Source organism: Phocoena sinus, chromosome 3 (genome assembly GCF_008692025.1).
Source record: "Phocoena sinus isolate mPhoSin1 chromosome 3, mPhoSin1.pri, whole genome shotgun sequence".
Lineage (NCBI taxonomy): Eukaryota > Metazoa > Chordata > Mammalia > Artiodactyla > Phocoenidae > Phocoena > Phocoena sinus.
Window position 1 is genome coordinate 35,642,410 of NC_045765.1, and position 25,612 is coordinate 35,668,021.

The 25,612-nt window shown below is 42.8% G+C and overlaps 1 protein-coding gene across 1 annotated transcript in view; it reads left to right on the top strand.

The window, feature by feature from the left end:
* Positions 1-8,099: 8,099 nt before the first annotated feature.
* ATP10B (ATPase phospholipid transporting 10B (putative)) overlaps positions 8,100-25,612 on the top strand; it is a 122,852-nt gene continuing 105,339 nt past the window's right edge. Inside the window, 2 exon segments of the mRNA XM_032625008.1 lie at positions 8,100-8,380; positions 9,305-9,499. Of these exon segments, the coding sequence (XP_032480899.1) occupies positions 8,106-8,380; positions 9,305-9,499 (470 nt within the window). The 5' untranslated portion in view covers positions 8,100-8,105.

A 25,612-nucleotide genomic window follows, 5' to 3' on the forward strand; every position in this document is an offset into this window, starting at 1 on the left:
ATCTGCCACACTTTAAAATAGGGGCTCTCATATGTAGGCAGCATATAATGTGTTCCATCTACAGACTGTGCCAGGAGCACATGGGAATTCTCTGACCTCTTGCTGTCAGCGGTCTACCTCAAGGGCAATGTTGAAGGGCCAGAGTTTAGGAGCTACTCTCTTGGCCTCAAATTTGAAGTAGGACACGCAAGTAGAAGGTGTCAGAGTATTTGGAAAATGTAAACTCTTCCTTCAGCTAACGGCAATAATGACGTTCTGACCATGTCCTGTCGTCATGCTGCCACGTTACTCCAGTAGCACTCACTGGATTAATCTGTTATTTAACTCTCTGAAGAAACGTCTTTTAATCTGCGACCTGGCAGAGACAACCAATACCCACCAAAGACTCTGTGTGCTTCCCATGTAGCCCAGCCTCCCTTGCAGTTAGGATGAGGCCAGGTAACTGATTCTGGCCATTTGACTATGAGCAAGGTAATGTTATTCACTTCTGGGTCCTTGTCATGGCTATATTTAAAGCCACATGTTGAGATCATGGGGTGGAGGAAGCCTGGATCCCTGAGTCACTGGATGGAGGTGAATTACTCGGACCTGCAAACTCTTCATAGGTTGTGCTAAACCACTGAGATTTGGAGCCTTATTTGTTTCACAGCCTAGCCTAGCTTAAAAGTGAAAAAAGAGCTTTTAAGGAAAGGAACTACTAAATGCCTAGATCCATGCTCCAGGAAAAAGAGAGAGAGAGAGAGAGGGAGAGCTTGGAGTGTTTGAGAATATTGAGCAGTAAAGAAAGAGGTAGGCAGGAGCTGCATCGTATAAAGAAATGGAGGCCACAGTGAGAAGTCTCGATTTTGTACAAAGGCAATCAATCATAAAGAGCATTAATAAAAGAACTGACATGATCTAACTTACACTTTAGAAAAATAACCCTGGCTGCTATGTGAAGGCTAGATTGGAAAGGGAACAAGCAAGGATGTAGGAACCAGTTAAAAGTTTGTTGCAGTCATCCAAGTCAAGAGATGCTAATGCCTTTTTTAAAATGGAAGCACTAGAAATGTTGAGAAGCTGATGGATTTGAAGAATATTCAGAAGACAAAAATGGATAGAACACAAAGATAGATTGTCTGTATCAAATGAAGGAGGGATCAAAGGTAATGACTAGGTCATTTGGGTAACTGGAGATGCTATTCATAGAAATAAGGACTACTGGAGCCAAAGTGAATTTTGGAGAGAATCCAGGAGGTCTAGAAATGATAAAGTTGAGATACTCAGCAAAGAAGTAGAGATGGCAGGTAGGCAGTGCGATTACCTCTGTCCAATACTCCATGAGTGAGGTTTGAGCTCCAAATACACTGAATGGGAGATAAGCTTGCTGGATCACTGGTGGTGCCCTAAATGCTAATGAACTCGGAGGATAATGACGTTTAACATGGCAGAAATATCTTTTCATCTGTTTAAAAAATAGTTGTCCTTGAAAATCTGTTGGAGTAAGTCTTTTATGGACCGAGGAACTAAGAGAAAATCAATCGGGTAAAAAACATTAACTAGACTCGTGATGGACACTGAGTGTGGCATGCTGATAATACGTAAGTTTTATAAAAGTCTATCTTTTGATCGCTCCTTTCCCACAAAGGTCCTATAGGATTTCATTTGTCAGGTATTTTCATTCTCTTCTACAGAACTGCGTCCTTTGGTTAATTTTATTTAAGGTGATTGCTGTTTCGTTCTCACTCTCCCCACACCTTTCACACTACTCCCACTTTCACCAACCTCTAAAAGCAGCCATCCTCACCCCACCCTGTGCAAGGGCCTGCAGACTCGGTTCTTATTCAGTATTTCTTCCTCTCTAGAGGAAGGCAGCATCTGGCATCCTAATTATAGGACACGTTTTGTGGTCTGTGAATGAGGCACAATCACAGCTTTTGCCCTTCCCTTTGGGAAGGACAGAGCACTGTCTAGTACTTACAGGAGCTGATGGCACATAGCAGCTCTATGTAGACTCCTGTACTGAATTCAAGGCCAATGGAGACTGAAGTTGAGGCATCCACAAGGCTTCTGCCCGAGCTGAACTCTACTGCAGGATAAGGTCTCCCCTTTGACCATTCCTTTCTCATGAAGCCTTACTGAACTTTCCTGGACGGGTCCCAGAACTAGAAACCTTAGTGAGCGGCTCTCAAACTATGATTTCTGTTTTCTGGCCTGCAACCAAAGACATTTCTTTGACTCTAAGACGCTATCAATTTAATAATGTTGTGAGGAAGCCTGCCGGCTAGCTCAGTTGGTAGAGCGTGAGACTCTTAGTAATGTTATGAGGGTTAAAAAAAAAAAAATTACTGTATCAATAATGTGACATATCCTAGGTTCAAAACAAATGTGAAAAAAAAAAGTTGGACTTGCCTGGTAGCACAGTGGTTTAGAATCCTCCTGCCAATGCAGGGGACACAAGTTCAATCCCTGGTCCAGGAAGATCCCACATGCCACACAGCAACTAAGCCTGTAAGTCACAACTACTGAGCCTATACTCTAGAGCCCGTGAGCCACAACTACTGAGCCTGCGTGCCACAACTACTGAAGCCTGCATGCCCAGAGCCCATGCTGCACAATAAGAGAAGCCAGTGCAATGAGAAGCCCGCGCCCACAACAAAGGTTAGCCCCTGCTCACCTCAACTAGGAAAAGCCCATGCGCAGCAACAAAGACCCAACACTGCCAAATAAATTAAAAAAAAAAAGAAAAAAAAGGTATACCTCAGATTCTAGCAAATATAGGTTTTCCTGAAATGGAGTAGGAAGAAATGACAGGTTCTACAGAGAAATTACTCTATTTCCCTTATTTGTGTTTCTTCATCTGTAAAATGAGTATGGGTAAAATAGGTAAAGGACTACATAAACATGAGGGCCATTTCCTTAAGCAAATCCAATCAACATAAATGGAAAAAGCAAAATGAATAAGAAACTGATGATAAGATTGTTTTATTGCAAATCTTTCCTTGATCTAGTAAAATGCTTGGGGAATGGATAGGAATGCGGTCACTGGACTTTTGCTTTAATTCAGGGTTGAAAAACCTTTTGTTGCTGTTGCCTCTGCTGTTCTGAAACTTCTGTGAGAAGCAAACAAAAATCTTACAAAACATGTTAGCGGTCTTTCCTGCAGTAGTTGGAAATACCTCAAATAATGAAAATGACTGATACTTTCTGGGTGATTGGTGATGTTTCTGAACCTGGGTTCCAGATAGCAAATAGAGTTATAGGTGGTCTAGGACAAATGTTGTAGTAACAGGCCAACAGTTTTAATAAAAGTCGGACCTGTTAGTGCCTATTAAAAAAAATAATGTGTGTCAAACTCCTAATTTCAGTTATCAGTACTTTAGCACAAAGCCAAAGTTGATTAAGCTTTTAAAAAGTGAGTTGACTTGAAATAAAATATACTGCATTTAATAAAACAAATGTTATTAAGGTATAGCAAGGGTTGGAAAGATGACTCAAGAATGCTTGCAATTTGGGGAAAACTGATATAATCGATAGATTTGAGGACACACTAACCCCAGACTGTTTCTTCTAAGGTGGTTATTGTTTAACTCGGTGTCTAACAGGAAATTGCTTTTGTAAGATTTACACATTTTGTCCTCAGGGTGGGGTGCTTTAAAAACCCCTGTGGTTAACCGAGGATGAAACTTTCTCAGATTCTAATTAATTCTAATATCAGGATAGTGTACTATTCTTCAAGAATCTAAGTGTAGATTAAACTTAATTTTATAGGGTCCCCCCGCTCCCACGGTCCTGACCAACTGATATCCTTTTCAGAGAACTGTACATGAAGGGAAAATAATTTTCTAGTAACCACTTTTTCCTGCTTTCTAGCCCGACTTGGGTCTTTCCATTTTTAAAGTCAACATGTTTGCTGTAGCCACAGGAAGCCTGCAAACGTGGCTTCTTCCTAGGTTGCTCACTTACATCCAGACACACACACACAATTTTATGCAGTTACTTCTCATCTCTTGATCTCAGCTCAGTGAACCCCACCTCCTCAGGGACGGGGTCACATCCCTCTGTCCTGCAATCACATTGCACCCTCTTCTCCTTTGTGGCACTTATCCTGACAAAGGTTCGATGAGTGTTTTTTTGATTCAATGAATAACTGGTTAATTGACTCTTAACAATAAAAATGGAATTTGCTAAAGATGGGGTTTAGCTGAGTTCATTAAAATGTAAAAGCAAAGAACTAGGGTTAATTGGAAACGTGAGCCAGGCAGGATAGAGAAAGTTTGGGAATAAGAACAGAATTTCTTAGCAAACTCTAATTAACCCAGTATTTTAGACTAATGGTCCACCGTATAGAAATACTCCCCACACACACCCCATCTAGGGGACATTCTGCCCAGTGGAAAAGTGATATTGGTGCCAGAGAGGATTACTGTCTCAAGCCAGAGGTGATCTGAGTGTTCATTAACAAAATAAAATAATCCCCAAGTTTATTGTTAGTGGAAGGTGCCATTTCGGGAAAATTAGAATGAGAGAGAGATTTTACAATCGGAAGGACTTTGGAGAGTTGCTTCAGATATGCCCCTCCCTTTCTGAAAGCAGTAATAAACCACACCTCAGATAAAAGAATTGCACAATCCCCCTTTGTTTCCTGTTCTACTTTTGAAAGAAGTTGCTTCTCTGGAGCAAAGGGGAAAGCAGTGGGTTACGGAGCTGCCTCCCCGTCTTGGTCCGTCCAGCCCATTCTCGTGTGCTTCACACGGCCTGGGGCCCACAGCTCTGCTCGCTGCTTCCCTGCCCAACACCCTCCAGGACTTCTTACTCTCAGCATAATAAATAGGTCTAACAGGCCACCTCGCCCTTGCCTGCCTCTCCACCCTCACCTTTTGCTACTCTTTGTACCCTACTTCATGGCCTCTATAGAACAGTCCTATGAACTTTCTAGAACCAATTCTTCTACCTGGAACACCCTTCCACAACCTCCTACCTAGCTAACTGTGTATATATACACATATGCATATATGTATACACACACATATACATACACACCATTGAAGTGTCTTGCCCCTTAACCCATAACTACTTTAGGATAGATTTCCTGCAAACCAGAGCAATTTCTTTCTTTTCTTTTTTTTTAGTATATATTGATCATCTGCTTTGTGAAAGGTCGTATGTAAGCTGCTACAGATAATACAAAAGACATGATATATGGCCCCTTCCTTCAGATTCTTTGTTTCAAATGACTAATGAAAAAGAGCTTATTTACTAAATTCATATATATTATTATTTAATTAAGTACTGACTAAATATAGCCAACTGCCTAAAAGGCTGGATCAGGTAATACATGTATGCGCGGGGAGAAGAAGTAAGATTTCAATGCGTGCAGGAGTTAGGAAATGACACTAAAGTCAACGTAAGGGAAAGCAGAGCTGAGATGGTTTACTGTTGACATCATCTGAGTACCTACCTCTAACCATACTTAAATATAATCTAGCTAACTAAGTCAATCAGTTTCCTTCCTCCCCTTATTTTTCTTTACCTTCTTCTTGCTGACCTCTTTGTTGCTTTTTATTTTTTATTAATTTTTATTGGAGTATGCTTGCTTTACAATGTGGTGTTAGTTTCTGCTATACAGCAAAGTGAATCAGCTATACGTATACATATATCCCCTCTTTTTTGGATTTCCTCCCCATTTAGGTCACCACAGAGCACTGAGTAGAGTTCCCTGTGCTATACAGTGGGTTCTCATTAGTCATCTATTTTATACATAGTACTGTATATATGTCAATCCCAATCTCCCCATTCATCCCACCCCACCCCCTTCCGCTCTTGGTTTCCATATGTTAAGAACAATTTCTTATATAACCACCATGTAATTATCATAATCAGAAGATTTAACATTATTAAGATCCTGTTTCTAATCCACATTTCATATTTAAATTTTCCCATTGTCCAATAATGTCTTTTATACCTATTCTATCTCCGCACCCCCCAACCCCCCCCCCCCCCCCCCCCCCCCGTCCAGGAGACAATCCAGGATCACACGTTACTCTTAGTTGTCATACCCTTTTAGTCTTTTTTAATCAGAAGCAGTTCCTCTGCTTTTCTTTGACCTTTGACATTTGAACAACCTAAGCCAGTAATTCTGTAGACCAGCCCCAAGGTTGAGATTTTTCAGTGTTTCCTTGTGACTACCACAGAAGTGACATTCTCAGTATATCGTATCAGGAGACCCAACATATCCAGTTATCCCAAAATGGGTGATGTTCGCTTTGATCTCTTGGGTAAGGTGGTGTCTGCCACATTTCTCCACTACAAATGATTCTTTTTTCTTTTTCTTTAACCATTGTAATTAATAACTTGAAGGAAAGATACTTTGAAACTATGCAAATATTCAGTTCCTCATCAAACTTCATCTACTTGTTTGGCATCCACTTTATATCTGCTTTGCTTTTAAGTAAGCTCATTTTTCACTGTTAATAAAGAAAAGAAAAGAATATAATATGATAAGTGGACTTTCTCAATTGCCCCACCTAACATACCTGCATCTCCCGTGTCGATCCAGTCTTCCTTTGTGAAGACCTTATCACATAAAATTGACAGACATCTGATATGTATGGCATTAGCCAAGGCAAGATTTCTTGTTTGCATTTTCCACTCTATTCATGAATGATCTTTTCATTTCCTTTCCTTTCCTTTTGTAATGATAATATTTTTAAAAAAGAATCCGTGAAAGGGGCATTTATTTTAATAATGAGAAAGAAGATATACATTATTATTTCAGGCTTACCACATGTCATAATATTGCTTTTGTCTCGTTATGATGGGCGTCAGTAATTGCATTTACTTTTTTTCATGCTTGATACAAGGGCTCACTTAAGACTCTGAAGAGCTTCTTTCAGCCTTGGGGTCTGTGCATTAGAAATCATTTGGGTTCATTAAAGTCATGAGGAGAATTAGGGTAAGGGTCAGATCATAGAAGCATCAGGAAGGTAAAATATTACCATTTAAATGAGAAATGGAACTTCTCCTTTAGTGAATCACATTTTCAATGACAGATGGGGTTGCTCACTGTGAGATTAATCATGCCTGACATTTACTCATCCATTTATTCAAAAGAAAATCATCCTGCAAGCCTACTAGGTGAGAAGCAAACTATCTACAACTTCTAACCTTATAAAGTATGTATTTAAATTAATTCTACTGGGTCTCTAAGCAAGATTTGGCCAAAAGGAACCTTGAGAGCTTGCTTATAGGTTCTATTAAAAGAGCTCAGAAACTGGAATATCCTAGATAAAGCAGCCTCCTTCCTCCATCTAGGACAAAGGGCTCAGTTTCAGAAACCACCAAATGGAATGGCAAGAAAGAAAGGGGTCTCCAACCCTCACCCCCAGACAACCAGATCAGGAAAAGCCCACAGCGTTCATGGAACCGCTTTCAGTGCAGTCCAGTCGCCTCAGGCCCAAATTTCCTAGGAAAGAGACTTTCTCTTGTTTCACCAATCACTCTCATGTGAGGGTCTGACCACAAATGAGCACCTCTGAAATATCATCGGTATCAGAAAACTTTAGAGTGAGGGAAAACCTAGAGAATAAACAGCTTTCCCTTTAAGACATGTCTCCACTTTTTATACTGTCCAATTCGTTCCTCACAAAAGGCTTGTGAAAAAAATTAGAGTAAGACTAAGTCTCCTCATACTCTGGTGAGGACACAACCCCAGAGAGGTGAAGGGGCAGTTTGGAGTCAGGAATGAACCAGAGCTAGAATTCTGAGCCCCGGGTTCACAGTCCTCCAGGCCACACTTTTGCCCCATCGAGGTCATCTACACCTTCTCCGTACCATCCACCAGCTGAAATGCTTTCATGGCACTTATCAGAGTGTTAGTTGTATTTTGTTTATATGATCATTTGCTTAATGTCTCTCACCCTAGAATGTATGAATTATAGGGATTGAACATATTTTTCTCACCTCGTGTGCCACAGTCCACCTTGGATGGTCGGGTGGACAAGTGGATGAGCCAATGTGCCACCCGTGTGTCGTAAACATATCCACACCTTGCGTTGACAAGCCTCGTATTTCTCCTGACCATGGTGATTTCATGTCCTTTCTCAGATCGTAGCTTGCTGCCAGACATGGCCCTCTCAGTGGACTCGTCTCGGTACCGGTGGCAGTGGCGAGTCAGAGATGGCCTCCCACAGTCTCCATCAGAAGCCACACCACTGCTGTCCCCAGAGGAGGGGGCGCAGAACTACAACCTGGCTCAGCAGCGGGTCGTGTTCCCCAACAACGACGTATTCCACCAGGATTGGGCCAAGGTCTCCAGGAGATACTCTGGCAACAGAATCTGCACCACCAAGTATACCCTCTTCACCTTCCTGCCCCAGAATCTCTTGGAGCAGTTTCACAGGTATACGACCACTTGGCTGAACAGTACACACTTTATAGCCAAGTATTTGCCACTCAGATGAACTCAGAAATGCTACCCTCTGGGCCAAATGCGTGTACCTTGAGAAGCTTTGTCATTCATTCGTTCATTCATTCAGTATTTATCAGATTCTCCTCCGTGTTAAGTCATGTGTTGTGTATTAGAGATACATGAGCGAAAAGAAAAAGACACATTGTCCTGACTATATTGGCTAGTGAAAGAGACAGATATTAATTTTAGGAATTCTGTAAATTGGTGTAAACTGTAATTCAGATAGATACTTCCAAGGAGAAGGATATGGTGCTATTAGAGTGAGTACAAGAGAAATCGGGCCTAGTTAGGAAAGTCAAGGAAGACTTCTAGGAGGAAGTAACTGTGGAAGTCTAATATGAAAGAAGAGAATGTGTTAACTAGGTGGAAAGAGGCAGAGAGAAGTCAGAGAAGGGAGCCAGAAGAATGTTCTTTCAAACAGACCTTCATGTGCAAGGGCACTGTGGCAAGAGGGAGAAAGATGCACTTGGAAAACGTAAAAGTGCAAGCCACTCTTTTGAAATAATATATGCAAAATTATCTTTTAACTATAAAGCAAAATATGCACCTAGACATTATCCTAAGTTTTGTAATTATTAGCACCTATCATTTATTGAGCAACTACTATACTCTGGAACCCTCCATTGGATACATGACAAATATTCATCCCATGTAATATTTATAGGAGCCCTTTAAAGTAGACAGTACTATCCCCATTTTAAATGGATTTGACTTTAAAGCCCTACCATGATGTTCGAGGTGACACTGAAAGAGAATGTCATTTTTAGTTGGCAAGGGCTAATAGGGAAGCAGTAATGCGGCGAGTATATTTCTCTTCTCCACAGTTTTCATTCATACCTTGCTTGCCCCTTCCAGATGGGCTAACCTCTATTTCCTGTTCCTGGTGATTCTGAACTGGATGCCCTCCATGGAAGTCTTCCACAGGGAAATTACCATGTTACCGTTGGCCATTGTCCTGTTCATCACCATGGTCAAGGATGGCATAGAGGACTTCAAGAGACACCGCCTTGATAGAGAGATAAACTGCTCCAACATCCAGATATATGAAAGGTAAGGGAAATCATTCCTCTGTTTTCTCTGTGGCAAATAGATTATGCAAACTTATCAGTGTTTTCAAAAAACTGGTCTCTCTTCTCACATTAATTTTCTTCAATTCATTTAGTTCAGTGATACTCAGCCAGGGCAATTTTGCCCTGCAAGGAACTTTTGACAATGTCTGCAGACGTTTTTGGTTGCCATATCGGGAAGGAGGTTGCTACTGGCATTTAGTGAGTAAAAGCCAAGGATGATGCTAAACATCTTACAATATACGGGACAACCTTCCACAACAAAGAATTATGATCCAGCCCAAAATGTCAGTAGTGCTGAGATTTAGAAACCTTTAATTTAACTCATGTAAATGCCATAAGAGCAGGGTTGAAACCTCAAGAATTCAACTCTAAAATTGACTGAATCATCTCAGGAGACCAAGTTCAGGAACAGCTCTTTGGAGAGAGACAGGCAATGTCTCCCAAACAGGAAAATGTATACTGTTTTTAAAGCATCTGTGGCTCTTGGCTAAAACTCCTTGCTTTTAGAACTTAGCCAGGTAGGTTTTAGGACCCAGAGTTGGCACACCTGTTCTTGGTTGCCTGGGGTGGAAAAGGAAGCTACCTGTGGGTGACGTCTGCATTCCAATAGGTGGAGTCTCAACAAATAGAAGGAAGTGACCTGGTGGGTACACACCTGTTCTCTGCAAGCTCTTTCCTTGTCATACTTCTCCCCTAGAGTTTATACACCGGCTTTTTACTTTTAGTTTTCCTTTTGAAAGAAGAGAGAAATTTTCAGCAGACAAGGCGAGTAAAAGATGTCGGGAACATCACTCGCTGACAGCTGAACAACGGAACTGATCAGGGAAGAACCTCTTTTATGGGGAGCTCAAGTGTCCTGCTATGAGAATTAAAGAGACGGGATTGAGCAGAGATGAGAAAGGAAGGCAAGGAAAGGCTGAAAAGGAAAGAAGACAGGAAACGAGTGGTGGTCTCCAACCTGCCCTTTGAAGGACGGTCCCACAAAGAGAACCCCAACAGACATTACCATGGGAATCAAATTAAGACCAGCAAGTACACTCTGTTGTCCTTCATACCCAAGAACATCTTTGAGCAGCTACACCGGTTTGCCAATTTCTATTTTGTGGGCCTTGTGGTTCTGAATTTTATCCCCGTGGTCAATGCTTTCCAGCCTGAGGTGAGCATGATACCGATCTGTATCATCCTGACGGTCACTGCCATCAAGGATGCTTGGGAAGACCTCCGGAGGTACAAATCCGATACAGTGATCAATAACCGAGAGTGCCTCGTCTACAGCAGGTAAAACGAAACACCCGGGGAAGTCTCGGCCCCAGCTCTGATCTTTCTGTGGCTGCTGCCACCGCAGGTGCTGTTTATAGAAGGATGGGGTAGGAAGATAGCATCATTTTATCACAGTGAAGCTGTTCAATTCTCCACAATGGGGATTATGGTTTGAAACCGAAAAACATAAAACAAAAGGAATTGAGGCTTGAGTCAATCGTTGATTAAAATTAGGAGGTCTTTATTATGTGACATTTTCTTTGCTGTTTCAAATGTGTTAGACATTTAAGAGTTTTGCATGAATTCACAACCATTTTAGGTCCAGTGTGGCCGTGAGCACGTTGGAGCAGGTTTGGAGACCCTTGGAGAAAAGTGGCATCACTGTTTTTCAGGAAAGCAGTAGGCAGTGTATTAGGAGAACCAGTCCTGGAGACACACTGCCTGGATTGAACGCTGTCTCGATCAACCGTTAACTCTGTGACCTTAGGCAAGTGACCTAACCTCTCTGAGACTCATTTTGTCCCTCGTAAAATTGGAACACTTCCTGAGGTGGTCGTGAGAATTGCATGTGATAATCCTTGGAAATTACTTAGCACTGCTCCTGATGTATGATAAATACTCAGTTTGCAAACTGTAATTGCTTTATTTTTAGAATGTGAAACGCACATTAGCTCGATCAAGACTGTCCTTAAGCTTTCTCTCTGATATCCCAACCCAAACAAACGTGGCTCACCACCTGCCTTACCATGTACTTTAACATAATTTTATACCTGTCGTTGTCTTAGAAAGACTCCATTGAGTCAAAAACCAAACCGGGTTGTCAGGAAAAGGACACGCTCTCGATCAGTAAGGGAAGAAAACAGAGTTACCGTGTGTCTCAACTTTGTGACAATTCATGCAGCCCAGAAAGAAGCAAGGGAATGGAGGCTGGGCTTGCAGTGAGATTGCGGTGACAAAGAGTGCTTTCTGGGCTGGCAATAAGAAACTTTGGATGAGTCAGTCACTTAGATGAATACAGCAGGTAGGGGCTTGACTTCCTGCCAAATAAGGGGAAAAGTCCATCTCTCTCGAGAAGCACCATCCCTCTGACTTGTTTCCTCTGACCTTGTGGACCCCAAGACCTTCTGCAGTTGCTCTGGTCCTTCTTAGAGTGAAAGGCGCTTGCTCCGATGTGTGCCCTACAGCTGTTTAGGGGCTGCTTCTTTCTAAGAAGTTCTCTTCCCTGGGGGAGAACATGGAGCTTATGACTTGGAGCTGGCTGATGATAGTTTATAAGCCAGACTCCACTCGGAAAATTGTAGCCTGGGGAAGCTTCTAAGGAGATCATGTAATGCAAGGGACTCAGCTGTCTCCAGGGCACCCCTAAGAGAACTTCCGTACCTTCTCCTCAGCAAAAGATGAGCTTCTGTTCTGTTTGCCTACAGGACCAAAATTGCACATCTAAAAATATTAATCTGAAGGTTTGGGTTTTTTTTTTTTTTTTCAGCTGGATCTAATTGTCTTGAGTATTGTTAGCACGCTGAATACCTAGAGTTGAGACTGAGTCATTCCTCACCTTTGAGTAAGGAAATTATAAAGAGAGAGAAAAAAAAAAAAACTGTTGGAGTGTGCCGCCTTTCCTAAAGAGACTGATTTTTTAAGAAAACCTTGTTTTTCTCTTGTCACCAATCCACCCCATCACTTTTTGTTTTCTGTCTTTCTCCTTTGTTGTTTTTCTCATGGAAGATGCACAGGGAGGCTGGTTCCTTGGGGAGGGATACAGGGGGACCTCAGCGAGCCTGGTTCTCTTCTCCCTGCTTTGCCAGAAATCCTCTGCCCTGAGCATCCCAGAAAAATAGGCCTGTTCTTGGGGATAATCTCAGTGTCAATCAGATCACAGACTGACCTGTGCTGGGTGCTGGCCTGATACAGGCCAGGCTGTTGTCATTCTGTTCTCAAAATAGCTTCCAGGAAAGTGGCAGAAAACTGAGGAGATAACAATCCAGAAAAAAGAAACGTTTATATCCCCAGGCTCACTGGCAGGAAGGGACATACAGGTTTTTTAAAACAAATAATATTATTTTATTTATTTCTTAATAATATAATTTCAGAGAAATCATTCTTCACTATTTTGGTGAATCATAGTTTAACAAAGAGAGTATTTGAAAACCAGGTTCTAAGTTCAGTTTATTTCAATACTTGATTATCATAGCTGTCAGGACTGAAAAATTACCTTGGAAAAGCACACATCGGGCTCCCCTGGTGGCACAGTGGTTGAGAATCCGCCTGCCAATGCAGGGGACACGGGTTCGAGCCCTGGCCTGGGAAGGTCCCACATGCCGCGGAGCAACTAGGCCCGTGAGCCACAACTACTGAGCCTGTGCGTCTGGAGCTTGTGCTCTGCAACAAGAGAGGCCGCTACAGTGAGAGGCCCGCACACCGCGATGAAGAGTGGCCCCGGCTCGCTGCAACTGGAGAAAGCCCTCGCACAGAAACAAAGACCCAACACAGCCAAAAATTAATTAATTAATTAATTATTTAAAAAAGAGAAAAGCACACATCATGCAATATGTACTTGGGAAGACTTTATGGTTATTGATAATGGATATACAAATTCATATTTTTAATTGAAGTATATAATTAATTTACAATGTTGTGTTAGTTTCAAGTATACAGCAAGGTGATTCAGTTTTATATATATTCTGTTGTGTCAGTTGAGATGCTCTCTACTGCAAGAAGCAGAAACCTTGACTTAAACAATTTTAACAATGAAGAGACTTTGTTTCCTAAGTCACTACAAATATGCTGAGGTGGGCAGGTGATCAAGCATGGTTCATTCAGCCAATCGGCGTTCTAGCTGCAGCAGTTAGCTGTCCTTTCCATTCAGTCCCCCTCTGTGTCATCTTTACCCCCAGGTAGATTTCCCTCATGGCAATGAGATGGCTGCAGCAGCTCCAGCCCTCACATCTACATATAATAACCCACAAAGGGAGAAAGAAAAGCACTTCCAGAAGCATTCTTGGAAGGTCCAGGAAGCTTACTCCACAGATCCTCCTCATCTCTTAGTGACCCCAGTGGGTCACATGCCCATCCCTGAACCAATCCCTCTGAGCAGGAGATGAGATTACGCTGATTAGGTTATACCTGAGCCACAGAGCCCAGCATGAGGTTCACTTCCCTGAAAGCGTATGGGCTACACAGGGAAGGTGAAAAATCCAGATTTAAAAAATGAGGTCTTTCCAAGAGAAGGAGAAACACATGTTGGAGAGGCCACCACTATGTCCTCAACATCATCACCTTAAAATATTTTTGAGCCTCGACTCCTTGTGAATTGCTTTTCACATATTAACAGGAGGAGACACACTTTGGGACATTCTGTAATATATATCCTTAAAGGTATTCTAACCCTGAAGTGGATTAATTCTATGAAACACTCCAGAATAGGAAGATAGAAAATGCTAGATATTATTATTATCTTAAGTGATGATGCTGAGGGAGCATTTCCTTTTGCCAAACGTTGAAGATATTGGGCTGGCCAAAAAGTCTGTTCGGGTTTGTCATCCCATCTTACTGAAAACCCCAAAAGAACTTTTTGACCAACACAATACATGACGGTATGTCAGGCAAAGAATACAAGATCTGAGAGGACAATTTTTTTCTGAGAAGCAACATGAAAGCTTATATCTCAAACACTAGTTCTACCCATTTTGTCTCAATTTCACACATTTGAGAAACTGATGTCAAATGTCCTCATTTTTGTACAGTTGAATACTGGGACCCTAAGGATTTTGCTCACCTTAATCCCATGTATCATCCAGCCTAGACTTGTTTATACTGTGAGAGAATCTTTTTGCAAACAGCAGAAGCCTTGTCTACAGAATTACAATCCTGTTAGAGCATTTTCTTTTAATATAGCAACTGTGCTTGTGGTCTAAAAGTGACCCATTAATCAGATTTATGGAATGACTTCAAGGAGAGATTAGCTTCAGAATTGTATTAGCTTAGTTTCTCCCAGGGCTCAATTTAATGAATCTAGAAACCATACCGAGCAAGAGAATTGTATTTTTCCATCCAGCTTCGTATATTTTTATTTGTATTCAGAAAACAGGCAACAAGGAAGCAGGAGTGGGAACCAAGGGAATCCATGAAGGTTTTTGTCCCCATGTTGTAATGCAGCAAAAGCCTTCCAGTGTTTCAGCAGCCGAGCACACAATTATTCATCTGTTCGGCAAGCCTTACGTCTGAACGGAGTACGTGTATATCAACATGGAAGGCCCCATGTACCCTCGAGGGGCTCTCAGTCCAGAGAGCATGAGGAACTTGTAAACAGCTACAGTGTCCCTTGCCTGTGGACAAAGGGTCACGGTCATGCATGGGCTGCAGTGACACATCTGCCTGCCAAAAACATCAGAGCCAGCCGAGGGAAGCCTTCTCTGAAGAGGTGACATTTCAGGAGGGCACTGAAGGATGAGCATTCAAATAGGTAAAGAAAACAGGTCAGCTCACAGCCTCTCCACGTGTCACCTGAAGGCTGTATGTGTGATTTATGCTGGTATCAAAAAGACCAGGATCAAGAGATAGCAGGAGCTTAAGAGAGAAACGATTCGATCAGAAACTTTATTTTATTGGCCACGCCGCAGGGCTTGGGGGATCTTAGTTCCCCGACCAGGGATCGAACACGGGCCCCGGCAGCGAAAGCTCCGAGTCCTAGACACTGGACCGCCAGGGAATTCCCTAGAAACGTTTAAATTCTGACTTTTTACCAAGACTTGGAGATTCTCTTTTCTGTAAGTCAGGCGGCTGCTATAACATAAAAAGAATTCCAGATGCTACAGGATCGCGGCCAGTCTTCTGACAGCATGGCACTGAGGGCCTGGTTTCCCAGCTGTGGAAAGCTCTGCTGGAGAAGGCAGATGCCTGGCCTGCAGCCTGTTTTTATTTGTATGTCAGTTTCCTTCCGTGCCGGTGCCCCCATAGGAAAGCCTGAGAATGAGGAAACCAGAGGTCCTCATCCTGGGTCTGTCACCAATTAACTACATGACCTAAATGAAGCCACTTAGGCAGTTGTGTCCCCATTTGTCTCATCTTTAAATAATGGTCATAGTGTCTCTACGGTAAATTTTGTGAAAAGATGTGAGATGACATGTCAGAGGGCTTGAACGTAGCAGAGCTATAGAAACAACTATACAATGCAGTGCCAAAGGAGACTGCTTAAAGCAGTCTCAGCAGGGATGTTTAAAACATGACATCATACTGGATGCTTGGCACCACACCCGGGCTTGTCTCAGAACTGCCACTTACTAAATGTGTGGACACCTGTAGTTACTTGATCACTGCAGCCGCCATTTCAACTTGTATGAAGTAGGGCCAGTATTAGCACCTATCTCCCAGGGGCATGTGGGTTGAATGAAATAATCCTTATAAACTGTTAACTCAGTGTCTGCACCATAATTAGCACTACATAGTTTTTAAAATTTCCATTCACTTCAACTCTCATTTTTTCCATGTCAGGCCCAACCTAAGCCATCATCTTTCTTGCTACATTTCCCACCCATACAAGGGAGGAATTGTTTATTTTATTGGCAGAGGTCAAGGACATTCACAGCCACATTTACCAGTGGGCAGGGTAACAGTGTTTTAAAAGCAAAAACTTATGCTCTGCTCTCTCATTTCTCTTCTATTGTATGTGGCAGGATTTAAAATCTGAATTTGGGAAACCCTTCTAGAGCCTGGACCTCTTTCCCCTAACCCCGTTTCCACAGCACTCCTGAGCGCACCCAGACCAAGATTTAGATTTAGGCGAGGGATTTAGGTGGCTTCATCTGGCCCGGAGCCTAAGCCACTTCTCCCAACCCAGCTTCTAACATAGAATATGCATTCAAGTATCATATTTGTGTGGCTCTTAATATAGTAGCTATTTGATCCCCATTCTACTATCATTTTCCTCCATATAACATCCCTCTGGGAAACCGAAAAGTTATGAAATGATTGACAGGGTAGAATTTAGGCTTTGCCAGGGCCGTCCTGACATCGAAAGACAATATGTATTGTTTCCCCTAAAACTCTATCCTCGGTTTGCTGCAGCTGTTAAATGAAGTAATGCATGTAAAATGCTTAGTATAGTTCCTGGCTTTCAGTAGCCCTCAGAAAATGTTGCCTAAAATATTACTAAGGAGAGTTCGATAACCTTGATAGCCAAGCGTCACCATGAGCTTGACTCAAGGGGAGTAAGATAGACAGATCATTGGCTGGGGTTTTGAACCGTGTAGAAGAGGACAAACGCTTTACCATAGAATTTGACTCCAGGCTATAATAACGTAGCAAAATAGGCCTGGGGAAAGAATCTGAAAGTGCACAAAACAGAGGATCACAGTGTCATTTGAAGCATGACTATGAAAAGTGCCACTGGCTGTAGTTGACAGACCAGCAGACTGCTGCAGCCACTCTGCAGGTCTTTGCTCTGCATTTGGCACCAGCCAAGTAGCCTCCTCTCTAAAGGGTCGGCTTTGCAAGTGCCCACCCGACTCCCACGGCCTCGCCCTGTGCTCACAGAAGGCCATAAACTATGTGGGCCAATTCAGCTTGTCATTTCAGGATAGAATGCATTAGGTTCTCCCCCAAACTCAATGGGTGGAAGAATCAAAAAACAAGAATTCAGGTGTCCCTGAAGCTCTGCACTTGTGTCAGCAGGCGTGATTTGTATGTGAGCGGGTGAGCGTTTATAGCCTCTGATTTGCCATTATGGAGCTCACAATTCCAAAAGCTGAGGCTCCTGTTCCCGACCCAGCCTCAGTTACGTCTATGTCGCCAGCTTCTGAGGCGTCATCTGCTTAGTACTGCACTTCCGAACAGGACCAAGAGACCAGGCTGAGCCATGAAGTCCCCACAGCTATCACTCCTATGTCCTGGCAGGCGCACCTATGTGACCTTACACAAGTTAGATAACCTTTCTGGGCTTAAGTTTCCTCATCTATGAAACACAGATAACAATAATAAAAGTTGTGTCATTATTAGGCAGCTAAGTGGTAACGTTGGTTAAGTGCTGGGCTTATTATAGGCACTTAATACAAATAAGTTTATTATATTACATTACATTAAATACATTATATTATATCATCTCATCATATCTCATCATATCATCCATCATATTATATTATTACGATATCATTTTTGGAAGTCTCCGTTAGTGCGTCCATAACAAAAAGAGATAGACGTCAAAATGACTTAAGATTAGGAAAAGCTTTTCCTCTACTGCCTCATGTTCAAGACAAATCTACAAGGAATCAGTTACTGAATATTTCCCGAACACTCCCCTGTGTGCTAGACACCATACCAGACTCCATGTAGGTACGGAGATATAAGACCCAGGGTCACCCCAGCTGTCAGCAAGCTTATCGCATAGGTGAAAGTAGAAGACACATGAAACAATTAGGCCTCTGGGTGTTAATGAATTCACATAAATACAGATGCCCCAAGCTGCTGATCTGGGTCTTCATTCTTCCCGCCCTAATACTCAGGCCTCCCCAGATATATCTGGGCATCCTCAGGTATAGTTAATACGTTCATGTCCCCCAATATTTCCATCCAAGCCAGGGGCCCGGGTCTCCTACCCACTCCTCCAGCCTCAGCTGTTTCTTTCTGGAGCTTGCCTGAGTCTAAAGCTCCCGTCATCGTGGTCTGTAGCAAACAGGCGGGTGCGGGGACACAGCTGCGCTCACTGCCCTCTGCCCCAGGCCCACGTTGTCTTTAGCGTAACTTTAACTTAACGCTAAACCTTTAACTGCTGTTCCATTTCCATTTTGTGGGACCAGGTCAGGACAGAAGCCACAGGACCCTTCCTCCCTTTTCAGTTCCTTCTCCCTTGCTAAGCTCCTCCTCCAACCACAAAGCCCCACCCCTCATTCACGACAGCTCATGAAAATAGACAACCACACAGATTCTGTTCTGCTATCACCACAGCAGTGACCCTGTTTCCTCCAACCTAATAATAACTGTGATGATACTAATAGCAGCAGTAAATGCCATTTGCTCTAAGGCCATTTCGTGTATTATCTTATTGAACTCTCACTTTAACCTGTAGCATACAGTTTATTTGTCCATTTGATAGATGAATAAACTGAGGGTCATATAGTCAAGTAGTGGGTTCAAGGTCACACTACCTTGTATGTAAGAAGTAAGAAGTAGTTCTGGGTTTTAGTCAGGCTCACATGACTCCAGAGCTTTTAACCACCCCACGATATTGTCTCTACGTGAGCACACCGCTGTGAAGACAAAGACAGTTGGGCATTCCAAGTATTCCTGAACCAGCTACAGGACGCTTGACTCTTCTTGGAGCTGTGCTCCACCTGTTCATCCCTACCCACCTCCCAACCCCTGGCTACCACTGATAATTTTACTGTCCCCATAGTTTTGCCTTTTCCAGAATGTCTTACAGTTGAAATCATACAGTGTGTAGCCTTTTCACATTGGCTTCTTTCACTTAGCCATATGCATGTAAGTTCCCTCCATGTCTTAGCTTGGCTTGATAGCTCACTTCTTTTTAGCTATGAATAATATTTCATTGTCTGCATGTACCATAGTTCATTCATTCACCTACTGAAGGACGTCTAGATGCTTCCAAGTTCTGGAAATTACAAATAAAGCTGCCATAAACATACATGTGTGGGTTTTTGCATGGCATAAGTTTTCAACTCGTTTAGGTAAATAGGATACGTGACTGCTAGATCGTATGGTAAGAATACGTTTAGTTTTATAAGAAACCACCAAATTGTCTTTCAAAGTGGCTGTACCGTTGTGCATTCCTACCAACAGTGTGTGAGAGTGCCTCTTGCTCTACCTCCTCACCAGCAATTGGTGGTGTTAGCGCTCAAGATTCGGGGCATTCAAATGGGTATTTTGTGGTATCTCATTTTAATTTGCATTTCTCTGATGACATGTGATGTGGAGCTCTTTTCATGCTTATTTGACGTCTGTATATCTTCTTTGGTGAGATGTCTATTCAGATCTTTTGTCCATTTTTAATTGGGTTGTTTTTTCTCTTATTGTTGAGTTTTGAGTTTGTTTTTTCTTTTTATATTTTGAATAATGACTCTTTATCAGACGTGTCTTTTGCAAAACACATATTTTTCTCCCAGATGGTGGCTCGTCTTCTCATTCTCTTACCATTGTCTTTCACAGAACAGAAATTTTTAATTTTAATGAAGTCCAGCTTCTCAGTTACTTCTTTCATGAATAGTGCCTATTTTAGTTTACCTAAAAAGTCATCGCCACACCCAAGGTCATCTAGGTTTTCTGCTATGTTGTCTTCTAGGAGTTTTATAGTTCTGCATTTTACATTTAGGTCTGTGATGCATTCTGAGTTAATTTTTGTCAAGAGTGTAAGGTCTGTGGATTCTTCTTTCTTTCTTTCTTTCTTTCTTTTTTTTTGGCATGTGGATATCCATTTGTTGAAAAGATTATCTTTGCTCGGTTGTATTGCCTTTGTTCCTTTGTCAAAAGTCATTTGACTATAATTATGTGAATCTATTTCTGGGCTGTCTATTCTGTTCCATTGATCCATTTGTTTATTCTTTTGCCAATACCACACTGTCTTGATTACTGTAACTTTATAGTAAGTCTCGAGGGTGGGTAGTGTCCATCCTCTCCTTCAATATCGAGTTGGCTAGTGTGGGTCTTTTGCCTCTTTATGTAAACTTTGGAACTAGTTTGTCGACATCCACAAAGAACTTGCTGGGCAGCCCTGATCTTAACGATATATTTTTCTGGGAGTTTGCCCAGTAGCCAGCATCCAGAGCCCTTGGTCTTCAGTGGGCTGAATTTGGGTCCTTCTTTTCTGGACTTGGGGAAAATGTTTGGATTTTTTAATTCCCTTGTGTTTGCACATTATGTGCCTGAGCCCAATTCATGAAATGTCATCACGGACATAAAGCGGGCATCCCAATGGCATGAAGAAGAAAATGCTGGGGCTGGCGGTGGTGGTTAGCCCTCACCATAACATTAACAATCATTGTCATCAACATCATAAAAGAAGCCTGTATGCATTAAGTACTTACTAAGTGCAAAACCAAGAACTCAGTCCCTTACATGCGTCATGTCACTAATCCTTCCAACAACCCTCTGAGGCAAATACACGTATTACCTTCAACTGAAGAAATAGAGTCTCTGAAAGATTAAGTAACTTCCCCAAGTCACACAGGTAGTAAGTGGTGAAGCTGAGATTCAAACCCACTCTTAATCCCTAGACTGCACTCATTCTCACTGGCTTCCCCTTTCACCCTGGGATAGCGATGCTGACCATCCTGGGCCTGACATTACAGCTTCCTGAAGGACAGCCCAGGTCAGCTCATCATCCTACACTGAATGGGAAATCCCACAGACAACTAAGCTGCCTGATAAATGCCCTCTACTCTAGTTCCCTGAAACCCTTTTTACAAAACCCACATAGCACTTGAGAAATGGAAGCTTAAGCACCTTCTCCTCCTCCATCCCCCCCCCTTTCACCTGCTTCCTCACAGGATCCAGTTGGTTATAAACCTCTCTTGCTGTTTATTTACCTCTTAATAAGCCCTATCTCCTCTCAGAAAGCCATTTAGCACTGCACCACTTAATTTCTCCCCAAGGCAGAATCTGCCAGATGGAGTCTTCGTCCCCAGCCACGTCGATTAGTCTTATTTTTAAGCAGCAGTGAACATGCCACAAAACTAAAATAGCAATCAGTTCCCAGGTGTGGACTCACTGAGCAGGGAAATGACCAGGAGCGTGTGCATGTGTCCACCCAGGGCAGCTGTTCCGAACGGGCTGGATTAACCAGGGAATGACTCCTCAAAGGGGCTCCCAGCCAGCTGTGGCCACATCTGGGCGTCCCTCAATGCAGAAGCACGCCACTTTTCTGCCTCAGCTGGATTCAGCCACTCAGCACCTCCTCGGGCTGGACGCCCCAACCCCGGAGCTATGCACCCTTGCCTTTTCCACAGTTGAGGAGACAAAGTGGGCCCCCAGAGGATCAGGAAACCGGCACAGAATAACCCAGTGCAAGAAGGAAATGTCCCTGATGTCACTTGTTCTTATCCCAAAATTCCTATAAAATCTGACTCTGATTCTATAATATTACTACATTTGGGTCAATATAAATATATAATTCTTCAAATTTTGTACCAGCTAAATTACTAAATTATGTCACCCCCCCAAAAAAAAATTTTGAACACCCCAAATATCATGTTGTTCCCATAGCTTCAGTGCTCCTGGACACACAAGACAAGATGTGTGCCTGGAGGCATATGTGCCTCTGTTTGAGCACGACTCGGAGGTGGGCAATCTCTGTTTAGGGGAGGGTAAGCCTACAACAGGGACGAAGAGTGTCCCTTCACCACTGCATGTCATCCTAAGGAAGAGAAGATTACATCTAAAGGAAAGACAGGCGATTATTAACGGGACAGCAGTACTGGACAGGACCTCCCAGAGACCCAAAGAATAATAGAAAGAAAACAGAGACCAGTCTGACTTATAGCTTCCTGTGTGGTTCCATTGACCTCGCGTTACCTATCATCATTATGGGAATTGACAAGACAGCACTCCAGCCAAACTCACAGAAGTGACTGCTTATAAATATATATACATACACACACATACACACATATATACACACACATATATTTCATAAGTTCATCTGCATAACATCCATCTTCCATCCCATTAATAATTTACATCCCATAATAGGCAGTGGAGCCCCTTATTAGAAGGAAGAAGAATGAATTTCAGTGTTCACGGGTGGCGGTGCATTGGCCTTGCCTCGGTATGTCTATGTATGTAGCGTTCCCAACTAGCTTTTGCAAACATTCTGGTTTGAACCAGTGTGCTCTGGAAGTGTTGGCAGTCAGGATATTGCTCAGAGTCGAAGGTGTTCTCATTAAATCCAATCTCAATACCGGCCACATTGCTGAGATTACAGCAAGCAACCAATGGTGGGCCATCCCCAAAGGCATTACCCAATAGGGCAGAAGTCAAAGGGGAGAAGAGTAAAGACAAGTTGGGTGATAATCCTTTATTCCTTGGAGCAATTTTGCTGTAATATTCAAGGATCCTTTTTTTTTAAGTGTCCTCTCAAAAAGGAAAAAAAAAAAAAAGCAATAGAGAAAGCCTCCCTCCTTCACCATACAAGATTCCTTTTCCAATGGAGAGTATCTGCCATTCCAATTTCTTTAAGTGGCTTCATATTTGGACATTTAACAGGTGTTCCCAAGGCTGCTCTGAAGAAAAAAACAATTCTTCCCTGAATCAACAGATAAATGTTTTTCTGAAATGGCAGTGAGAAACAGATCTGGGGGGACTGTCTCTATTTATCATGGTAAAATAAATAAATAAATAAGGTAGAGCAGATGATAAGCTGCTCTAAAATAAGTTGATGGAATGAAAAAGTGCTTAGAAACCTGTTACATCCTTTTTCCATTAAAAGAATTATTATTATTAAAATGCTACAGATGGGATTCCCTGGTGCCGCAGTGGTTGAGAGTCTGCCTGCCGATGCAGGGGACACGGGTTCGTGCCCCGGCCGGGAAGATCCCACATGCCGCGGAACAGCTAGGCCCATGAGCCATGGCCGCTGAGCCTGGCCGTCCGGAGCCTGTGCTCCGCAATGGGAGAGGTCACAACAGTAAGAGGCCTGCGTACAGCAAAAAAAAAAAAAAAAATGCTACAGATGCACTGCTCACAAAATGCTCAGAAGTGGTCCCCGTTTGTGTGATACTGCCCACGGTTAACCAGTGGCTGCTACACTGGGCTCCCTAGAGCATGGGCACTTCCACAGAACTCTGTGGGTCTTTAGAGTTACAAGACTGCTCCCTAATTGTAATCCCTGATTATTTTATTGACTCTGATCAGATCTTCCCTTGGTTGGCCTTCCAAAAGTCTTCCAAATGGATGTGCATCTATTTCAGGAAACTGGAGGAGTCCTTTGAAAGGATCTTTTTGATAAGAAAAATGGGGTCTTAGGAGGGCTTGCTTGGGCTTCTCTAAAGGGCCCCCAAAGGAGGAGAAAGGCGTCAAACCCTTATCCTCCTTAAGGGCTTTTATGAACTCAGAGGAGAAAAGTGAAATTCGTCACGTCTCTTGCTCTGTGGAAGAGTGGTCTTGTCATGCCCAGGGCAGCTCAGATTCCAACAAAGACAGAAGCAGTAACGTGCCCAGAGAGGCTCAGCATCAGTGGAGAAAAATAGCAAAAGAGAGCCTGCTTCTCCAGGCCTGGCTGGGCTCAGAGGCATCCAGCTGCAAGCCAGCTGGACTTAGTTTAAAAGACCACATGTGGAATATTTGTTTGGTCCCAGATCCCACATTTAAAGAGGAACATTTCCAAACACAGCCTTAGTCAGAAGAGCCCTCACCTCTAAGACAGATCTTGAAACTGTGTCACACAGAATAATTGAGGGCACTTGGAAAGTTGAATTTGACTTGGCAAGTCCAAAAGTCTTCAGGAGACACCTGATGAATACTTTAACGTATTTTTTTAGGGCTTCCCTGTGTGGCACAGTGATTAAGAATCCATCTGCCAGTGCAGGAGACACTGGTTTGAGCCCTGCTCCGGGAAGATCCCACATGCCTAGAAGCAACTCAGCCCGTGCGCCACAGCTACTGAGCCCGCACTCTAGAGCCCATGAGCCACAGCTACTGAAGCCTGTGTGCCTAGAGCCCGTGCTCCGCAACAAGAGAAGCCACCGCAATGAGAAGCCCGTGCACCGCAATGAAGAGTAGCCCCCACTTGCAAGTAGAGAAAAGCCCACATGCGGCAACGAAGACCCAACACAGCCAAAAATAAAATAAATAAATTCATTAAAATATATATATTTTTTTTTTTTTAATGGTAGAAGATGGAGTAAATCAGATTGCCTGGGAGATCAGAATTAGTTCAATATTTGGCTAATCAGAAGGAAGAATTTCGTAAAATGAGGGCTCTTGGCAACGGAATGTATTGCCTTGGGGAGTAGCGAGTCCTTCTGCCAGGGCTGTAAAAGCTGATGCTGCCATTCCACTGGAGAGGAAAGAGGGGAATGATTTCCAGGAGGTAGGATATTCAAGCAGTGAAAACTGGGTTTGGTGTCAAGTTGGACCCAGACTCGGGGTCCAGCTCTGTTTTTGTAAGGCCTTGGGAAACTTCCCTTGAACCCTCAAGCTCCTCATTTTGAAATGGGTATAACATCTCCTCCGGTGAGTTATTATGCAAGTAAATGAAGTATTAATTCACCCTAGTGCTTGGCACGGTAGAAATGCTAAATTCACAATTGCTGCCCCTGTTATTACCTGAGCTTGATAAATTGGATAGGAAGAGAAAGTACATCATTTTCTCAGATTTCTTTAGCCCTCTGATCCTGTGACCACTTTGGGGCCCATCCTATCAAAGTTCCTGGTGCCATCTTCCTAATTCCCTGCTTCCTATTTCAGCACCACTCCAGATCTTCCTAGACAGTGGTCTATATTCTCACCTTTCCCACTGCTGCTCTCCACCCATAACCAGAAGCAGTCTTTCCTATACTCCATTCTTTTGTGACCCTGCTTTCTACAGTGATAACTGGGTATTCTAGGAAGTGATGTATATTAAGAATACTATGTTAATATGACTATATAATCACCTTCTCCTTTAAATTTTTTCTCCTGCTAGGAAGCAAGGGCTGAGAACAGCAACCAGTCGATAGCCGACAGTCAATCAAAAGTCTACATGGTCATAAGGAGGGATCTTTACTAATGAGATTCTATAGATCATGCTTCGCTTTTCTAGAGATGATGAGAGTGGTCATTTGGGGCAAGGTAGAATACAGAGCAGTCCTGTGACAGGCTGACTGGAGGATACTAGGTGCAGGGGGGACCT